The sequence below is a fragment of the Colius striatus genome, chromosome 5 (assembly GCF_028858725.1).
Source record: "Colius striatus isolate bColStr4 chromosome 5, bColStr4.1.hap1, whole genome shotgun sequence".
In the NCBI taxonomy this organism is placed as follows: Eukaryota; Metazoa; Chordata; class Aves; order Coliiformes; family Coliidae; genus Colius; species Colius striatus.
Window position 1 is genome coordinate 27,831,122 of NC_084763.1, and position 17,694 is coordinate 27,848,815.

The 17,694-nt window shown below is 35.0% G+C and overlaps 1 protein-coding gene across 1 annotated transcript in view; it reads right to left on the bottom strand.

Annotated features, from left to right (window-relative positions):
* Positions 1–1,569: 1,569 nt before the first annotated feature.
* The window catches only part of AHR (aryl hydrocarbon receptor), a 60,712-nt gene continuing 44,587 nt past the window's right edge, over positions 1,570–17,694 (bottom strand). The window contains exons 6-11 of the mRNA XM_061996379.1: positions 14,908–15,038; positions 13,822–14,024; positions 11,958–12,067; positions 10,626–10,767; positions 8,570–9,833; positions 1,570–4,630 (exon numbers count right to left, since the gene is read on the bottom strand). Of these exons, the coding sequence (XP_061852363.1) occupies positions 4,475–4,630; positions 8,570–9,833; positions 10,626–10,767; positions 11,958–12,067; positions 13,822–14,024; positions 14,908–15,038 (2,006 nt within the window). The 3' untranslated portion in view covers positions 1,570–4,474. The remainder of the gene's footprint in view (positions 4,631–8,569; positions 9,834–10,625; positions 10,768–11,957; positions 12,068–13,821; positions 14,025–14,907; positions 15,039–17,694) is intronic.

The window sequence follows — 17,694 nt, forward strand, 5'->3', positions numbered from 1 at the left end:
TCATTATCTCATTGACTCATCAGATCTTCAATTTCACATATTTGGTTGAATCTTTGGAAATTTTGCACTTAGCTGCTGATGCCTTACTATTATGGTCCTTCTTTATCTGTCAAGGAAGATCAGCTCAAGACATAAGAGGATTTGTAAAATGTAGGTTTGCCACACACATCAGTGCACCAGAACTTGCTTACAGGAAGAATGGATGTTTATTTGGAGAGCTGGCTCAGATTCCCCAGTAAGCACTCATAGGGAATATTGCTCACTGGAGGTAACAGAAATGAAACAGGGAAAAGCAAACAGTGGCCCAGGCTGCAAATTGCTGAGCATATGATGGATGTCATTTCATTATTTTAAGATGTCAACTTGTATTCTGGATCTCTAAAGCTGTTTCAGTCCAGTATTACATATTTAGCACTAAAGTTTCAACTTACAGGGAAGGAGGATGAAAGAAGGAAATTTGGAAACTTAATGAACAGAATAAAAGTATTAAAAAATTAATCAGGCTCTTACTCTAGATAGTAACTTTAACTTAATAAGCCAGTTCTCAGGTGAATAAAATCACCTGATAACAAAACAGTTCTCTGTTTAAGTGTGTAAGTAGGAAATGCAGTCACCACAGGGAAAATGAGTATCTAAAAGAGTTATTTGGGAAAGCCTCCATCTGCCAGAGCCTAGAGTGTATCATGACTTCCATCACCAAACTACCTGGGCTTATGACACATCGGCCTACCACAGGTTAGGTACTACCATGGTTGTTAACTTTCATGTTGAATTTGAAACAGAATTCCATAAACCATAAAGAGAATGGTTTAGTCCAGAAGAAAGTGTCACCCTTCTTCAAACAAAACTGGACAGTGACATCTAACACTTCTGGGAACAGGTTGATACACAGCTTGAAGGTATCCTTTTAACAAATGCAACCAGCTACAAGAAAGGATGTCCTGTGTTGCTTATATTATTGCCTGATTATTTCCAGATGTTATTTAATACACGTGCAGCCTTGTTGAATTACACTCGTATCTTAGCTTATCTTTTTCTGCTATGCAAGAAGAGTAAACAAGGTCCTACATACAGAGTCCATAGTCTGGTACCAGTTCTGCTAAGACACGTGTCTTAATATATCATAAGATAAAAGTGAAACCAATTACATTCTTGTCCATTGTGTCACCAAAGAACCACTGTGAGTTTGGTAAATGCACAGGGATTACAATGAAACATTTGATTCAGCATTACAATAGGTTTTAAAAGGCTATAATGCAAAATCAATATAGCAGACAGGGAACACTAGTTAGAAACAGTATAAAAGAATTGTTTTCTTAACTAAAAACAAAATCACTATTTATGAAATAGCAATAAACAGCAAATAGGTGATCAATGGCCAGCTACAGATCTCAAGAGAGAAAATGCTTATTTTTAGCAGTACCTATGCAGAAATCTGCTCTGTCTCAGTACTCTTCAACTGTGAATTTACTGTCACTAAGCAATGAATGTAGAAGCCTTCTGACTGGTAGCTTTTGGCTATTTACAAAGCCGATTGATAAACTTTTCCATGCAAGTATAAAATATTAATTCCATGAACGAATACACATTTATTCACCACTAAATTATACACACTGTAACTGCATCCAATATCCAGAAGTGCAAAGTCCACATGACGTAAATAACAATAGTTTTTTTAAACTATTAGATGACCAGCTCTCAAAGATCTTAGTAACTGTACGAGAACATTTTTTTTGTATACTGCTGAAATCAAACATTTTTGCAGTAAAATAAAATACATTTCACTTACATTCAAGTGATTATTTTATTACCATATATTATGTCTTACAAATTTTACTGGAGATGAGCAAGAGCGCTACAAAACCATACCTTAATGCAGGAGGTGTATTGCAACAGTATGTGCAGGCATAGCAAAGGAGAGAAGAGACAGAAAGAAAAATAAGCTAAGGAAACTTGTACAAAAATGGACAGTAATACTGACTAACACTGGGTTATAATCTTACTCATAACAGACCTGAAGGGCTAACAGAGATCCAATTCAGAAATATCTGTGCACTGTAGGTACAGTTTGGTGCAGATCGAGAGTGAACTAATACAGTCAATGTTGTACGCGAAAGGTAATGCACAAGGACGCTGATATGCATACAAACAACTAATTTGTTTACAGTAAGTAGGGCAGCACACTTGTAGTACTGTATCCTTGGCACTTAGTGATAGGACATGTATTTGGTTAAACTAAATTCATACACAGAATATATACTGGTTTGTAAGGTGTAAGACATTATCCCTTTGAACCTTCTGGTTTTACAGCATTTTTCTAGTTTTCAAGTTCAAAAAACATGATACACTAGCTAGATATGGAAGACATTTCAGATATTGGCTTAAAACATGACCTTCAGTTAAAAAAATGACAGTCACAAATTACTTCAAATTATATTAATTAAATCTGTTACTGACATCTTGTGCTGAAAACAAATTCCGAAACATTAATAAAAAAAAGCAACTTGTAATACATCCCACAATATCTTTATGGGTTTTTCCTGAATCGTAGTTGCTTCATTAATGTCCCTTTCATATATGGTAATTTCACTTAAAAGAACTGCTGAAGTTATTCATATGAGAAATTGTACCTGAATAAGAAGTTTGGCCCATCATATCATATCATATCATATCATATCATATCATATCATATCATATCATATCATATCATATCACACAGAACAGAAGAAACTATGCTCTTCAAAGAAAGCATGTTTCAGCTATGAAACAATTCTAATTAAGTGATTGTCCTTGTACTAAACAATAACAACCATCTGGGGGAAGCCAATTTACTTTTGTCTGTTTTAAACCAACTGGCTAAATTGCCATTTTATATTATATATAAAAAATGTAACAAAATTGTTCTTAACATATAATGATGTAACATTTTTAAAATTAACTGGTTTAAAATATTTTACAAAGACATTTTATTACATATGAACTATACAACACACAAGAGTATGAAATAATTAGAACATATACACATTTCTGTACTTTTCACTCAGATTATTATTTTGCACCAAACATTGGTGTCTGCAATTTTAGCAATCCTTTCAAACACAAAACAGAAAGCCAGAATGTATTCATGGCTGTGGGTTGTTCTTTTTGTCCTGAAAATGAAACCTATTACAAGGAGAATTTCTCTAATGACTTCTTTCTTTTCCTAAACTCATACTTTGCACAAAGATTTTAAATGGATCAACATACATAAAAGAATAACCTCTCTGTACTTTGCAGTGCAATTTGCTAGGGATGAAGTTTAAACCAAAACTCACCCTTTCCCCACTACGAGCATTGAAAAATGCAGTCAAATACCAATCACTATTGAGACTCCTTTCCCCCTTATTTAAAATGCAATCCGTTTCAATATCCATTTTAACCAATGTAATTGCATAGAGCAGCCTTGTATTATCTTTAAAGAACATTACGAGTGTTTTAACACAAGATAAGGCACATGTTTTTCAGCATTGATAACCTAAAACTAATCCTGAGGACCTGCTCCTCCCTCTCAGCAAATCTGCTTTTTCAATATACCCTGTATTACCTGAATAAAGCAGAAAAGTAGTATAGAATAAACCAAAACTCTTCAGCAGAACTAAAATCAGAACATTAGTGACTCCTGAAAATAGTGTAACAAATTCACAGATAAAGAATTATGTCATTCCCTAAACAAATTGTCTTTAGAGGGTGAAAAAGAGATACAGCAGTAGCACTGCAGATGTTGGAGAAAGGTTCACATAACATGGATGACATTTATAGTGAGTTTTGCTAAAATAAGCTCCCATCAGAAACAAGGTAGCTAAATTGTGAGGCACTTAAGGTCGACAAGAAAAGGAGGAATACAAGGGGCTTTTTCATAGAAAACCTGAAGTTGCATATTATATCCTTGTATTAAGCCTTCTATTAAAGTGCTAGAAATGGAGACTTAAACCAAAGAGATTTAAATATAAAATAAGTGATTAAAGAGCTTAGTATGCATCAAAATTAAGTGCTTTTGATTCTCACGATTTCAGAGCCTTTTAATATTTTTTAAAAAATAAAGTCAGGAAATAATTCACGTGTGAAATCATCTTCCTTGTGCCATTGATGCTATCTGTAAAGTGCCAAATTATTTTCTAAACAACAAAACCATTTGCCTTATCTTATGTTGTACAGTATGACATAGTCTGTAGCATATATGTAATCCATATTGTGATGACACAGTCAATCGGATGGAAAACCGCACATGCACACTTTTAGTCAGAAGTTTCAATTCTGCCTGTCACTCTAAAAAGCCAGGTCTTGGATTACATATCCACAGGTACATAGTGCAACCAACCTCATGTTCTCAAAATGTTATTTAGCTGTTTAAGTCTGATGCTCAAAGATAGACTTATCAAGCTTTTCCAGCAGCCTGATGCCCAGACAAAATCACAGATGGAGCTCTAGATCTGAATCACATAAATCCACTGGATGCCAAATCTGAGAAGGATCTGGGTTCTGTCGGATGATGAACAGGCTGGAGATGTGTGGCAGTCTGTGCATTACCGATCACATCTAACTGTGAGGGATATGCTTCATTTGCATTTCCTCCACTGAAACCGTTTTGGAACTGTCAGGAAAAAACAGGTGATATAAATGTTTAGAATGGGAAAATGACTTATTTATAAGTTTTAAAAAATCCTTCTGAATGTAATCCAGACAATGAAATAATCTTAAAATACAATGAATAGCTTTAAAAGATTTGGTTTTTTTGAAGGATGAATGATGAAAAGTTAATTTGCATTAGAGCAGGATCTGAATCATCAGTAAAACTTACCCATGTTAAGTCAGTAGTCCTGCTGCTGGCTCAAGTAAAGAAACATCACCATTATCTAAAAGTGTAATAGATTTCCTCTTTGTAGAAAGTACAGTCTGACTGAACACTCCTGATTTCCATATCTAGCTGTTACATTTTAAAGCAATCTATTTACATATTTTCATGTCTGCAATGGAATCCACACTTCACAGCTCTTACAGCAATGCACATGCAGTCCTATTAATAAGTTGAAGCGTACTGTATTCACTCCACAGGCTGAGCTGTTGCCGGGTGGCCTTTTTTGACAAATGGTCTTCAGATTGACAATGCCAAGTAAGACCAATGAATGGCTTTCATCAGTCTCGACATAATTGTTCATAGGATTATTGTAATCATCTTATGTAATGCTTCCTGTCATGCTATGGAAAAGTCACAATATCTACAAAATATTCCATTCAGTCATGCAAAGAATATACAACAAAGTATTTTAAATGTTTCCGTCATCTCTACAGGAGTAACCTGTAAGTAGTCTAACACATTCAATGTTTGTCCTTAAAAACATACTATACATTAATTCTTCTATCAAAATATGCTGGGTTTTGAAAACATTATTATCCTTCTGTGGAAAACACTGAAATTTGACTAACTGTGTACATTTCTTCTAATTTTTTTAACAAGACTATAGCCACATGTATTATGTTTTTAATCAAAGCTGACATACTTTTAAAGACAGCTGCAATAATATACGCTAGGATTACTTCTGATAAAAGCAGATTATTTCCATATTCTTCATTAACAAGGCGAACATGCTCATTAAAATTTCCATGAAAATTCTCAACACAGAATCTAGTACTTAGCAAGGCTTCTCCTGCTTAATGAAGGAATAACTGTCTGAAACGAGCAAGGAAATTATTATGAGGCCTTTCTGCCTTCTTCCATCACTGAAAGGGCTTTTAGACAACATTGGCTGTGATCCTACCACAATTACAAGTTTAGCAGCAGGTCATGGCAGATGACCACAACAGATCCTTCTGGCAAACACCCTATAATTTTCATGTAGAAATTGATGGGAGTTCAAAGGCTATGGAAAAGATAGCAATCACAGCTGGCACAGCAACGTCTGTCCTCTCTCTAGACTCTAACTGCTCATAGGGATGTCAGTGTGCTAAATCCAGACATTCAAACTACCCTACTTTGGTTTGTCTGTGTGAATGTAGGCTCAGACAGTAGTATCCTATCTGCTTAGTCACATCCTTACTAAAGCTACCAATTAGCAATAAAATCAAACCTTAAGTTTATTATCATAAACAGTGATACATTCTCCCTATTTACAATAAAGAAAATGTACATAATCTGTAACCTTGGCTTTTGCATAGGTGATATGTTACAAGATTCCTTTGGTACTTTAATAGATTACAAGTGCAGCAGATATACTTCTGATTTATTAGTTCCCATGAGTTCACATACTTTAATGTTCTTAACTCCTCTGATTCGAGGCTAAATACAATGTAATACAGGCATATATAAATACAAGGTTATCTTTCTCTGCAGCAATGGCATTTCTAGGTAAAAAAAAAGTTTCTCTGTTAAAACATTTCTCAGCAAAACAACTTTAGTTAACACAGAGCCTTACTTTGCCATCAAATCTATAAAAAATGTTGTGGTAGATGTGACTAGAGGTCAAAATTGAATACAATCTGATACAAGAGACTTTTTTTAATATATATAGCACTATGGCCTGCAAAAGTCCTATTTGGTTTAGGAACAAGCAATGAGTGTCTTTCCACACCCCACTGCACCTAGTTGGCATACATAAGTTTTGGACTTTGGATCTACAAGGATTGGAGGTAGCTATCAGCTGTCTTCAATCATTCTTATGAAATGGGTTGGGGGGGATAATCCTTCCTTATCTAATCAAGAAGCATACTCCTCTTTTAAGCTCATTTGGACAAATGTTCAGTTCTCTTCAGAGGTAAACAGGAACTAACATATATAAGGGTAACATCACTTCTGCACCAGGCTTCCACTGAGGCAATGTGATCTAGATTCACATAACATGGATATATCATAGCTAGAGGGGCTGAATTTGCCTCTTAAGAGCTCAAGTAACGATAAGTTTTCACAAAGTGGCTTTTTTTTTTTTAATTTAACAAGAAACAAGATATTATTATTGCAGCACAGCATTCTAGTAAATGTGAATAGATGTATTCATTGACTGCATTTAGAGATGCTGTCTTAGTCATTAAACTTTTAACTTTAGAAAGAAAAGAAGAAAAAGAAAATAACAAAAAGAGTGTGTAACAAAACTGATTATAGCAGCATAACAACAAAATCATCTAAATATATTTGAAACCAACTATTAAAAAGGAAGACATGGAATTGCTTATACGTTGGCTGCTCAAAACTGATGCACCGTAACAGAACAGCTTTTGTGAAAAGGAAAATTCTATATTATTACAGGGCCAAACTTGCACAACCCTGGTGCTGCTTTGCAACCATATCATCAAGCACTGTGCAGGACTAGTAACATTGACCATAGCCATGCAACATACAGCCAAGCACTGTGCAAGAAGTACTGGCATTTGGGCAGAAGCTATTAATCTTGCTGAACTGTCCTATATTTTAGCTACATTTCTGCAATTATAGTTTTTCCCCTAGTGAAGCAGTTTTAAAAGGATACCTTTTGTACTTGTATTAAGTGTACCAAAATCATAGGCATGTTCTACTTGCATTCCTCACTTCTGCCTTGTGTAGGTTAAATGCCAATTAATACTTTAATTCTGTAAATGCTTATGCATAAGCATTTGTGCCAGCATATGCATAAGATTATGTGTATAAGCATTTGTAGGATCAGTACTTTAGAACATTAAGTCACTGAGGTAAAAAAAAAAGAATTGTGGCTCTATTCTTGAGCAGCACTGACAGAAATAAATGGTATTCAAATAACAACAAAGGTTATTCAGAATCAGGAATTACCTTTGCAATTTTTTTTAAATTTCAAAGTTAATTTTACCTATGAAGAATTTCACCTGTGCTTAAAACTGTAGTTTGTGGTACAGTCAGACTCCTCTCTTACGTGGCTTTTATCATATATTCTCCTCAGCACAATGTGAAAAAGGTTCAACTTACCTGCATATTTCACGCTCATTTGTCTTCAGCAGACAATTTGGACAGCAGCTTGAGGAACAAGCTGATTTTCACTTATGGCAATAGATAAAAATATTTCTGCAGTATCGTCATGTTTAGAAATGCAGTTGTTTATAATATCACATAAATAACGGGACATATTATGACTTTAGACTTTAAGCAATCTTAAAAACACCGAAGAATCTGAGCAGCTAGAGAACACTAACATTTTAAAAACAAGATCTTTTTCTGGATCGTTACAACATATTTAATGAAAATGAGTGTGCCAGATAATATTACTAAAAAAAGTATGTAAGTAAGTTCCAAGCTTTTAACAGATTTGCTTTTCCTTTGCTCCTACTAGGAAATTTACAGGCAGGTACAACAGACTAGTTCACTCTTGAATAGTGTCAAAGATAGCTACCAGACTCTGGATATGTGTATGTAAAACCTTGATCAAATGCAACTCTTTTCATCTAATGGACTAATAAAGCAAGGGAATTCACACACTGCTAACCCATCAGTTTCTAACTCAATGATTCAATCATGAAAAACTGCATCCCAGCAGCCATCCAGCAGAAGAAAAACACGATTCAAAACAGAATGTTGCAATGCTGTTTACCTTACCTTGTTCAACAAAGTTTGCTGATCTGCAATCATAGGATCATACTGCATTTGATCCACACAGTTGGGCTGCGCTTCTTGTGTGCACTGGTACATAGAAACAGCACCTGTATAGCATGTTTGAGGAGTTCGCATAACCGACTCAGAGTTTATCCCACACTCATGATTTTCAGGGACTTGCTGTAAACAACTGAGAAAATCCTCCAAGGTGGAAGCAGAATAGGTTGATCTGTCAAAACCTGATCCAGGGAAATCCATTTGAGGAAAATTAGAAAGCTGTGGCATCACTGCTGCGGGCTGCTTGTAAGGAATAAACTCTTGTCTACATGCATAAGGGGAAGTAGTTACTTCTGATTTGTAAGAGAACTCAGATGTAGTGGCATGCATGCCAGGGAATACACATTGTTGGGGCTGCTGCTGTGAGCAGCTAAGAGGCATGCTGGTGCCAGAGCTCCAATTTGTGAACATCCCATTGACTTGCATATGTTTCATCTTTTGACAGAGCTGTTGCTGTTGATGTTGCTGCTGTTCCACAAGCTGTTTCTGGTGCTGGTGAAGTTGATGTGGATCTAACTCTTGTTGTACCAAGCAACCTTCATTCTGGACCAGAGGCTGCTGCTGGTTACAGCCTGAATATAAGAAGTCAGATTTATTTAAGGAATCCTGAACATAAGTCAGGATTTCATCAGTTATATCGATGTCCGCAATATCATCCATACCAGATATTTCAGTTTTAAAAAACTCCTCATCCTGCTGAATACACTTTAGATCTTCAAAGTCAATACCCAGATTTTTCATAATGCTATACAAATCACTAGTTTTGTTATCTTGAAAGAGTGCTGCACTGTCTTCAGGAAGTGGAACAGCATTGTCCTGGGAACACTCCATTACCTCCTGTTTGAGAATGCTGTTATTTCCAGCAGGGAGGAGATTATCTGTCCAGCCACTGCCAACATCACCACTCAGTTCACCTCTGTTGTCTGCAAAGAAATTCCGCTCAAAGGAAAGTTTGTGTGATGCTGGAGGGCAGAGATACACAGACTCGTCTTGCCTTAACATGGCACCTAGGAGGGAGTTTGGATCCACAGAATCATTGTGTAGCGTTGCTTTGGCTCCTTTTCCCATCATGCTTTTACTCTTCTGCTGTGAAGGATCCATAAAGCTTGACATTGGAAAAGATATCTCATATAACACAGCCTCACCAGTGGCAAACATGAAGGGCAGCTTCATGTTACGCTTCCGCAGATGTTCTGCTCCTTCTTCATCTCTGAAAACAAATCAGATATATAGCATAATAGTGCAATAATAAACATTACAGTAATGTTTCGTCCTTGGAATTAATATTACAAAATTAATTATTCCATTTGTAGACATTTTTCAAATTCCTAGCTATTCCAGTTCTACTTGGCTGAGTTAAACCAAGAGGCAGATTATGAAATAAGGAGCTTATGACTGTAATACCCCTTTACATATTACATTTGTAATTAAATCTAGATAGCATACACCATTTTCTGTGCATCATGAGCGGAAATGAAAATAAGTGGGCTTTGTTCCCTGCACTATGTTTTTCTTGGCATAACAAGTAAATGAATACTTCACTATTGAAGCATCTTTTTCTCCATTCTACAGACTCCTTAGCAAAAAATATTTAACCTGTATAATAATGTCAAATTCCATACTATGTAGAATTTAGTTCAGCACCACAATGTAAAGAAATAAAGTCCTTTATCTGGTGTTTCTTATACACAACTGCAGTTGTATTTCTTAATTTTTGCTAAAGAGGACACTGAAGCAAAGGCAGGTTGAATGGGATAACTTTGTGCTTGTACCGCTGCCCTAATTCTTAAAGTGAAGTCGAAACTTTAGACATAAAAGACTGCCACAAAGAACTGAAAAGTCAGGACTCTTTTCAATATTTGTTAACAAATTGTAAGTTTTCTTTTTGGAGTTCAGGATTTAGAGTGAGTTTATTTAAAAACAAAGCATTTCTTTCTGAATATAAAGAAGCTCAGCACTTTTCTGGTTTTGAAGTATAATGCTTTATGTGATGATGACTTACGTAAGAGGTCTTTGCGTGGCAATGATGTAATCTGGTCTTCCATTTTTGTAGACAAGACGTGCGTTTGCCTGGACCCAGGCCCATCGATTTTCTTTGGTTAGAAGCCTAAATACAGTCATTCCACTCTCACCCGTCTTCATCACTAAAGTTAAAGATTAAGCATAATATTTACTGTCCAGTGAACAAAAACAGGAAGATCAGGCACGTCATGAATGTAATCTTATTTGTAGAGTGATTTCAACTGGTTAATGCAGAGGTACTTAAAAAACCTATTATTTTTCACTCCTATCTGTTCACTAGCAATGTCTAATAAACATCCTACATTTTCATTGTACGTTGATGAAAATCCTATAGTTCTACATAGAAAAATTAAATTTAAAATATTAGGGTAGTTTAAGAATCTTAACCAAAATAATCTTGAAAGACTTCCTTTTTTATCTTAGCATTAGAAATTGATTAAAAAAAAAGTTTTAAGACAAAGTTCCAAACTAAGAAGTTTCATTCTATTCCGCTCTGGAAATATTTTCTTTCTCATTCCCTACCAAAAAAACTCCAAACCACTGACATAACAATGACTAAATATTACTTGAAACAGATAACTTCCTTAATATAGGCTGAGAACTAATCTACAGAAGGGTTTTAACTGTATATAAAGGGACAAAAAAAGTCTACAACAAAACCCCATTTTTCAAGATAAGTCAGTGCAAAAGAAGCAGCACCAAAATATCCTTAAGATGTTTCTGTAATTTCCAAAGACAAGTATGTTACAGCTTACAAAAAAGTAAAGAAAAAAAGCCAACTAGATAGTTACACACCAGATAGTTGATACTTATTTCCTTATCTTAAAATATCTTAATTCTCTTTTTAAGATGTTACTTAAGCCAAATCAAGCTGCCCAGAATCAAAACCAGAAACATATAAAACATTAGCATGGTAACTAAGAGATTAATTTCTGTTCGAAATCTTACACTCATATCAAAAGAAAATGCTTTATTTAACTTTGTAACAGGAAAGCTATCATTGAATAGTCTCCCTGCCTGAAAGAAGTTGTAGAAATAACAGAAGTCACGTTGAACAGAGAAGGAAGTGAGAAGAGCAAGATGTGACAAAAACTGGTAGAACCTAAAAGGGTCTAGATAAAAATATTAAATATTTCTTAATCTAGTATAAGTTTTCATAATGAGGCAAAGATCACGTGAAAAGAATAGTGCTTTTCATTAACAACTGGTACTTTTTTTTTTTCTTTTTAAGAAGAGTACTTCAAAGTACTTTTTCAGTATGAATATAATCCATGCATTGATTTTTCAGCCTTTCTTAGAGCACAAAGCTTACTTCGGACATGATTTTCAGCACAATAAAGCATGTCAGCTGCATGAACAAACTGGTATCCTGTTCCTCTCATACATAGTTCTGCTTCAGTGTATCCCAGGACAATCTTTCCTCTGGAAGGTAAGAACAAAAAAATTGCAACACTGCTGATGAACTAACTCACAGAACAAATACCCAGCAAGTTAATTATGGGTAGAACACTTTAGACGCAAGTGCTAACTACATTTTGTTGCAATATTAATTGTATGCGGAAACATGGCCGTTCTAATTACAAACATAGTTATCAAATCATATAATTTTTTACTATTTCCCCAAGTTGCCTCCAGTGACTAGGACCAGGTTCACAAAATGATTAGATCACAAAGAAAACACATAGCTTCAGTTCATCTGGACTCTTAATTTCATACTTTTAGACATATTTACTTATAGCAGGCAGTTCCCTTTTGTTGCAATGAAGAGATGGTTTGCTTAGTCCCATTTCTTAAGTGCTTGCATGTAGAAGTATGGACATCAGTTATCTAAAATTTCTTGCCTAAATTAGTATTTTCAGTAGCCTAAAGTTCTAAACAGGATGTATGTCAGAATTACATCCCTTTTACTATTGAGTGGTTTGCGACTCCAGTTATTTGCATTTAAGCTTTCTAAGATATGCCGGAGAGGAGTACTGCCAGTAGTCATATTTGACCCTCCTAGTTAAAATTAGAATACTATACTAGAGGTGAGGGAGATTAAGAACTTGTGTGAGTGCTATGAAATAACATCATAGATTGAAACAGTCAAAGAGAGACTGAAATAGGATTTGGAACAAAGAAATGAAGATCCAAAGATTTTTTTTTGGGGGGGGGGGGGGGGGCAGGAAGGAAGTAAGTATAGGGAACAATAATAGGGAACAGTGTAAAATGTGTCAAAAATTGAAGAGTTCAAGTGAAGCACAATAAAAAAAAAAATCAGATGAAAGGTAAGTCTGTGTTAACATTGTGATAACTTCTGCTTGTATTGGTTTATAGAACTCCAGAAAAGAAATTTGGTTTATCAGTAGACAGAATACTGAGTAATTTGACTTTACATTACCCTATAAGTAGGCATGGAAATTCACATGTGAAGTTCCACAGAAAATGAGTCTGAAAGCTGAAAGCATTTTCAGTCAAAAAAAAGCAGGGAGGGGAGAAGGAAGGAAATGGGACAGAGGCTTTTCTTTTGATAAAGAAGCATTTTAATGGGCTTTTTGCCATGTTGTTGCGTAGCTTTGTTATGTTGATTTAATATCAGAGAGAAATATATTATATTATATATACAATATATAATATATCATATTATATATCATATAATTATCATATATCATAATATATAATATATAATAGATAATATATAGAGAGAAAAGAATAGTTTGGAAACGGGTAAAAGCCATAGTATAAAAAAAAAGGACTTCATTTGTTTAAGTAAATAGCATTTCTATTGTATTTTGCATTTATTTGAACTCAAGAAGAAAATACGTGTGTAGAACAGAATTAAATACTCGTTCTATCAGTTCTAAACCCAAATTTCAAACCGATTTAAACATTAAACTTTTCTTCTTCCCTAATTCATTGGTAGTCTATCTTTTGGGATTGTTGTTTTGGTTTTGGGGGTTTGTGGTTGTTCTGGTTTTTTAAATGACTGCATCAGAAAGCAATACGCCTTTTAAAGGAAGTATGCTACGACAATCCCATTCTTGTTACTTACTAGCAAGACTGATGAGAAAAATCTTAACAGTTCCTAAACAACCATCAGTATCGACTGAAATAGTAGCCAGCTTCATGTTTCAACTCATACTTTAAACTCTCATCAGCAAAGTAATAAAGTATTATGCACAATACTTGACACCTACTTTGCATCACAGCCAGTAGGTGTGAAATCCAGTTTGTGTTTAGTTCTAAAGATGAAGTTTTTGGTTCGTATCTCGAGGATAGATGGTGGCTGCAAGGGAGTAGCTACTGCAAACAGCGCGAGCTGAGGAGACAAAGTAGCACCATCCTTCCCTTTCTTGTTTTGTCCATGGAGAAACTTTAATCGACCTTGAAAATTCATAGCCTTACAATGAGGAAACAAGTAATTGTTATATGTTGGAGACATACAAACGTAAGATATTTCTGTTATGATAAAAAACCATATCTACATATTTTTAAAGACCCATCAGATTCAAGCTTTGTAGCATGGCACACACAAAAGTTGGCTAAGTACAGAATACTGTTATTACACTCCTGAACACATCGCTTTGAAATCTACTAATAAACTCACTGAAAAAACAACTAATGGGAATCTTGCTTTGTAAAAGAAAAAAACAAACATGCAAAGGCAAATAATATCTGGGCTTTCTAATATTCTAATGAACATGGCATTATATGCAATTATACACAATTAACATAAGATTATTTCTACTGCATTTTTGTAACTCACCATTATATAGTATGCAAATATGTATAATTGCAAGATCCTATATAAACCATTCTATTCCAAGAAGTCACCTAGAGTATGATAAACTCATTTGTCCTTTAAAATCTACAGCATTGACAAAAAAAAAAAAAAGTATTAAATAGACAAAGCACAGACCTTTCCAAGTAAGGGAAAATTATGTTCTTGTAAGTTATTATAACTTATTGCATAGCAAAGTACCCAACTGAAAATAATCTTTGTAATGTTTTTTTTATTTGCAAATCACCAAGTACTTTACAAAAGCAGATGCTTATTTGTATTTCACTGAGGAAACTGAACCATGAGAAATGAGACAACTTTCACCTGATGATTGGTGAAAGGTGAAGGTGACCATCTAGTGTCACCAAAACATACTGTGTCAAGCAGTTCAGGTATCTATGGAGATTTACAAATAAATTAAGTTGCTGTAAATATTGTAAGAATAATGCAGATTTCCAACCTGCAAGCATATGTGGAAATTTTTCCATAACTCCATACTCACCAGGAACCCAGATGAATTATCCAGAAGGCATCGTAACCTGCAGATGAAATTCCTTTCCATAAAGGAAGAATTCTCTGGAGGAAGTTGATCTGGGTTATAATAGGTTGCTGGCTGTGAAAAGCCATTATCTCCTACAGGAAAGGATTATTTATAAAGAATATTTTTAGAACAACACCTAGTGAAGGCTATCTATAGCAAATCATCTCTGTCTCATAAACAAAATATTAGGTCATGACTTGAGCAAGAACAATGTAAACTGGAAAGATCCTCAGAATCTACACGGATTGTAACACTAAGTTATGTATCAGTTCTTCTGATGGGATTATATTTTACAGGTATTTAAAAACTGCATGCAATTTGGGTATTTTTAGAAGGTATTTTGTTTTAGATTGAGTTTATAATTTATTACATTTGTTAACAATCTAGGTTTTGACCTGGTTGCAGAGAGCAGACTTCTCAGCAGAGTGTACAATCACATTTCTGCAACAGCAGGTTCTGCAAGCGGCATAGTAACTATGGGAACTGAGTACTCAAAAGACCAGTAGATCATATCAAACAGTGAAATTCTTACTTTCCAGATAGTCAGGTGAAAGTTGTAGCAATAAATGAAAAGAAGCATTTTCAGGGAGCCACCACAATAAATTAATGTGAGTACTTCCTTAATGGATGCAAAAAATCCCCTACTAAATATAGAAAATATTTCTAGGCTGTGCTGATCAAGAAAACACCACCCAAGCTACCTCTCTAGACGAACCTGGAGTATTTGTGTTTTGGAGAGTGGTGGTTTTGGTTGGGTTTTTTTTAAAGTCTGGGTTTTTTTTGTCTTTATGGGGGTTTTTTTTGGAGGTTTGTGTAGGTTTTTGTTTGAGGTTTTTTTTTTTAGAAAAGAAACAACTCAAAAACACGATTGACAACTAGGATAACAACATGATATTATTCTGGCACTTCAGGACAAGCATTTGATGTTAATTGGCACTTAGAAAACAGACATTTGAAACAAAGTAAAACCAGAAAGTAAATCAATAAGCATCTGATAGAATACATTTGTACTGCATGGGATTACTTGTACAGATAATAGAGCATGTTTATTCACAGTGACTTTAACACTGTTCTTGTTTGTAATACATATAAAACCCCTCAAACTGGTAATTCCCTAGGAATTTCATACACACAGAAAATTAAGGAAAAAAAAGTGAAAAATGCTATTTTAGAGTGCTAAATACTCTGAAATTTAAAAAACAGTCTATATAATCCAAGAGATCTGACTGCCATGTATGGACAAAAGGGAGAGATTTTAAGAAAGAATGCATATTGACCTTCCAGACTTGGAAACAAATTGAGGGGAGAGCATGTCACTTAATCACATACCCCTTTGGGTTCTCTAGAACATAATTCTCTCTCTTGGGCAGCTGGAAAAATTTACAGATAGGCTACATCGTTTGTACAGTGGCAAATCAAACCACAAAGAAAAACAAATCATGACCAAAAGCCAATTCAATATGATCTATTAATTCAAGGGACTTAACTGGAATCAAATGAGACTGCTGATGGCTCATAAAAAGATGCCTTACAACCTAAGGCCAGATAAATCCAACAGGAATGATAAGCTATGCATCTTTTCAGATAAAATCAGGAGATACCTTTTTTTCCTTAAAAAAATTGCTATGCAAGATCAGTTTTCAATGAATAACTTCAAGATGTGAAGAAAAATGGCCCAAGCTGATAGAGTACAAAAAGGGATAATGCGAAATTATAACCGTCTGCAGAACTGTGTATTTTCCAAAGCCACCATTACAGTTGCTCCCACAGGTACAGAAAAATACTTACAGTTCAAGACAGTTAGCACTTAACTTTGATGTTAGAAAACAACAAATTCCCACACTTGTCATATGGATGGTTCTCAACAGACAAAAATCAAACATAGTTCCTTACTTTCTACTGCTGCAGACTTTTTTTGTCTAATTGCAGTTGAGAATTTTCAACATTTCTGAGACAGTGCTTGTCCAAGAAGAAAGAGATTAGATGCTCTCTGAAGAAGCAATGATTATATGCCAACTTTGACATCCTTGAGAATCCCTTCATATATATTACTCAAGGCTTCCTCAAAATGGTTAATTCATTGCATATATCAGCATTCATGTCTTACAAGTATCGGCTCAAGGGAGTCACTAAAATCCTTTTTTTTCCAAGCAATCCCAACATTTGTGTTCTTTTCCTACTGACACAATTTTATTCCTGCAAGACCAGCTAATACTGAGAAAGGTGCTAGCTAGTGAGGCTGAAACCAAACTGGTATCAACAGCTGGCAACTGTCAGAAGAAGAGCTGACTGGAAGAGCTGCTGGCCAGGCAGGAGCACACTGAGAGTGATGAGTAGCTTAGGATTCCTAAAAGGCCCAGTGTGTGCTTGTTCAGTTGATTCTGTCATGGAGATTAATGAGACTATAGGCAACTTCTCACAAGGGACACAGAGTAACAGAGCTTTACGTGTATACTCTTAACAACTGTTGTGCAAAACAGAGCGTTATAGTTGTCTCAACAGCTTTGTTGTCATTATCAGGCAGGTGTATGCATCCCGTATTACATGTAGCTATCTGTAACTACACATCTCTGTTCCAATATATAAGTAACATGTTTCTCCTTAGTTGTTCCAAATTATAGCAAGTCACTTAAGTATCAGTAAATAACACGTGCTATGTAACATTTGAGGTCCTAAAGGCTCATCTATTTCATCTTTTATTCCCAAGAAAAGGATTGGTTTAAGTGTCAGCCTGCATATAACAGTGAC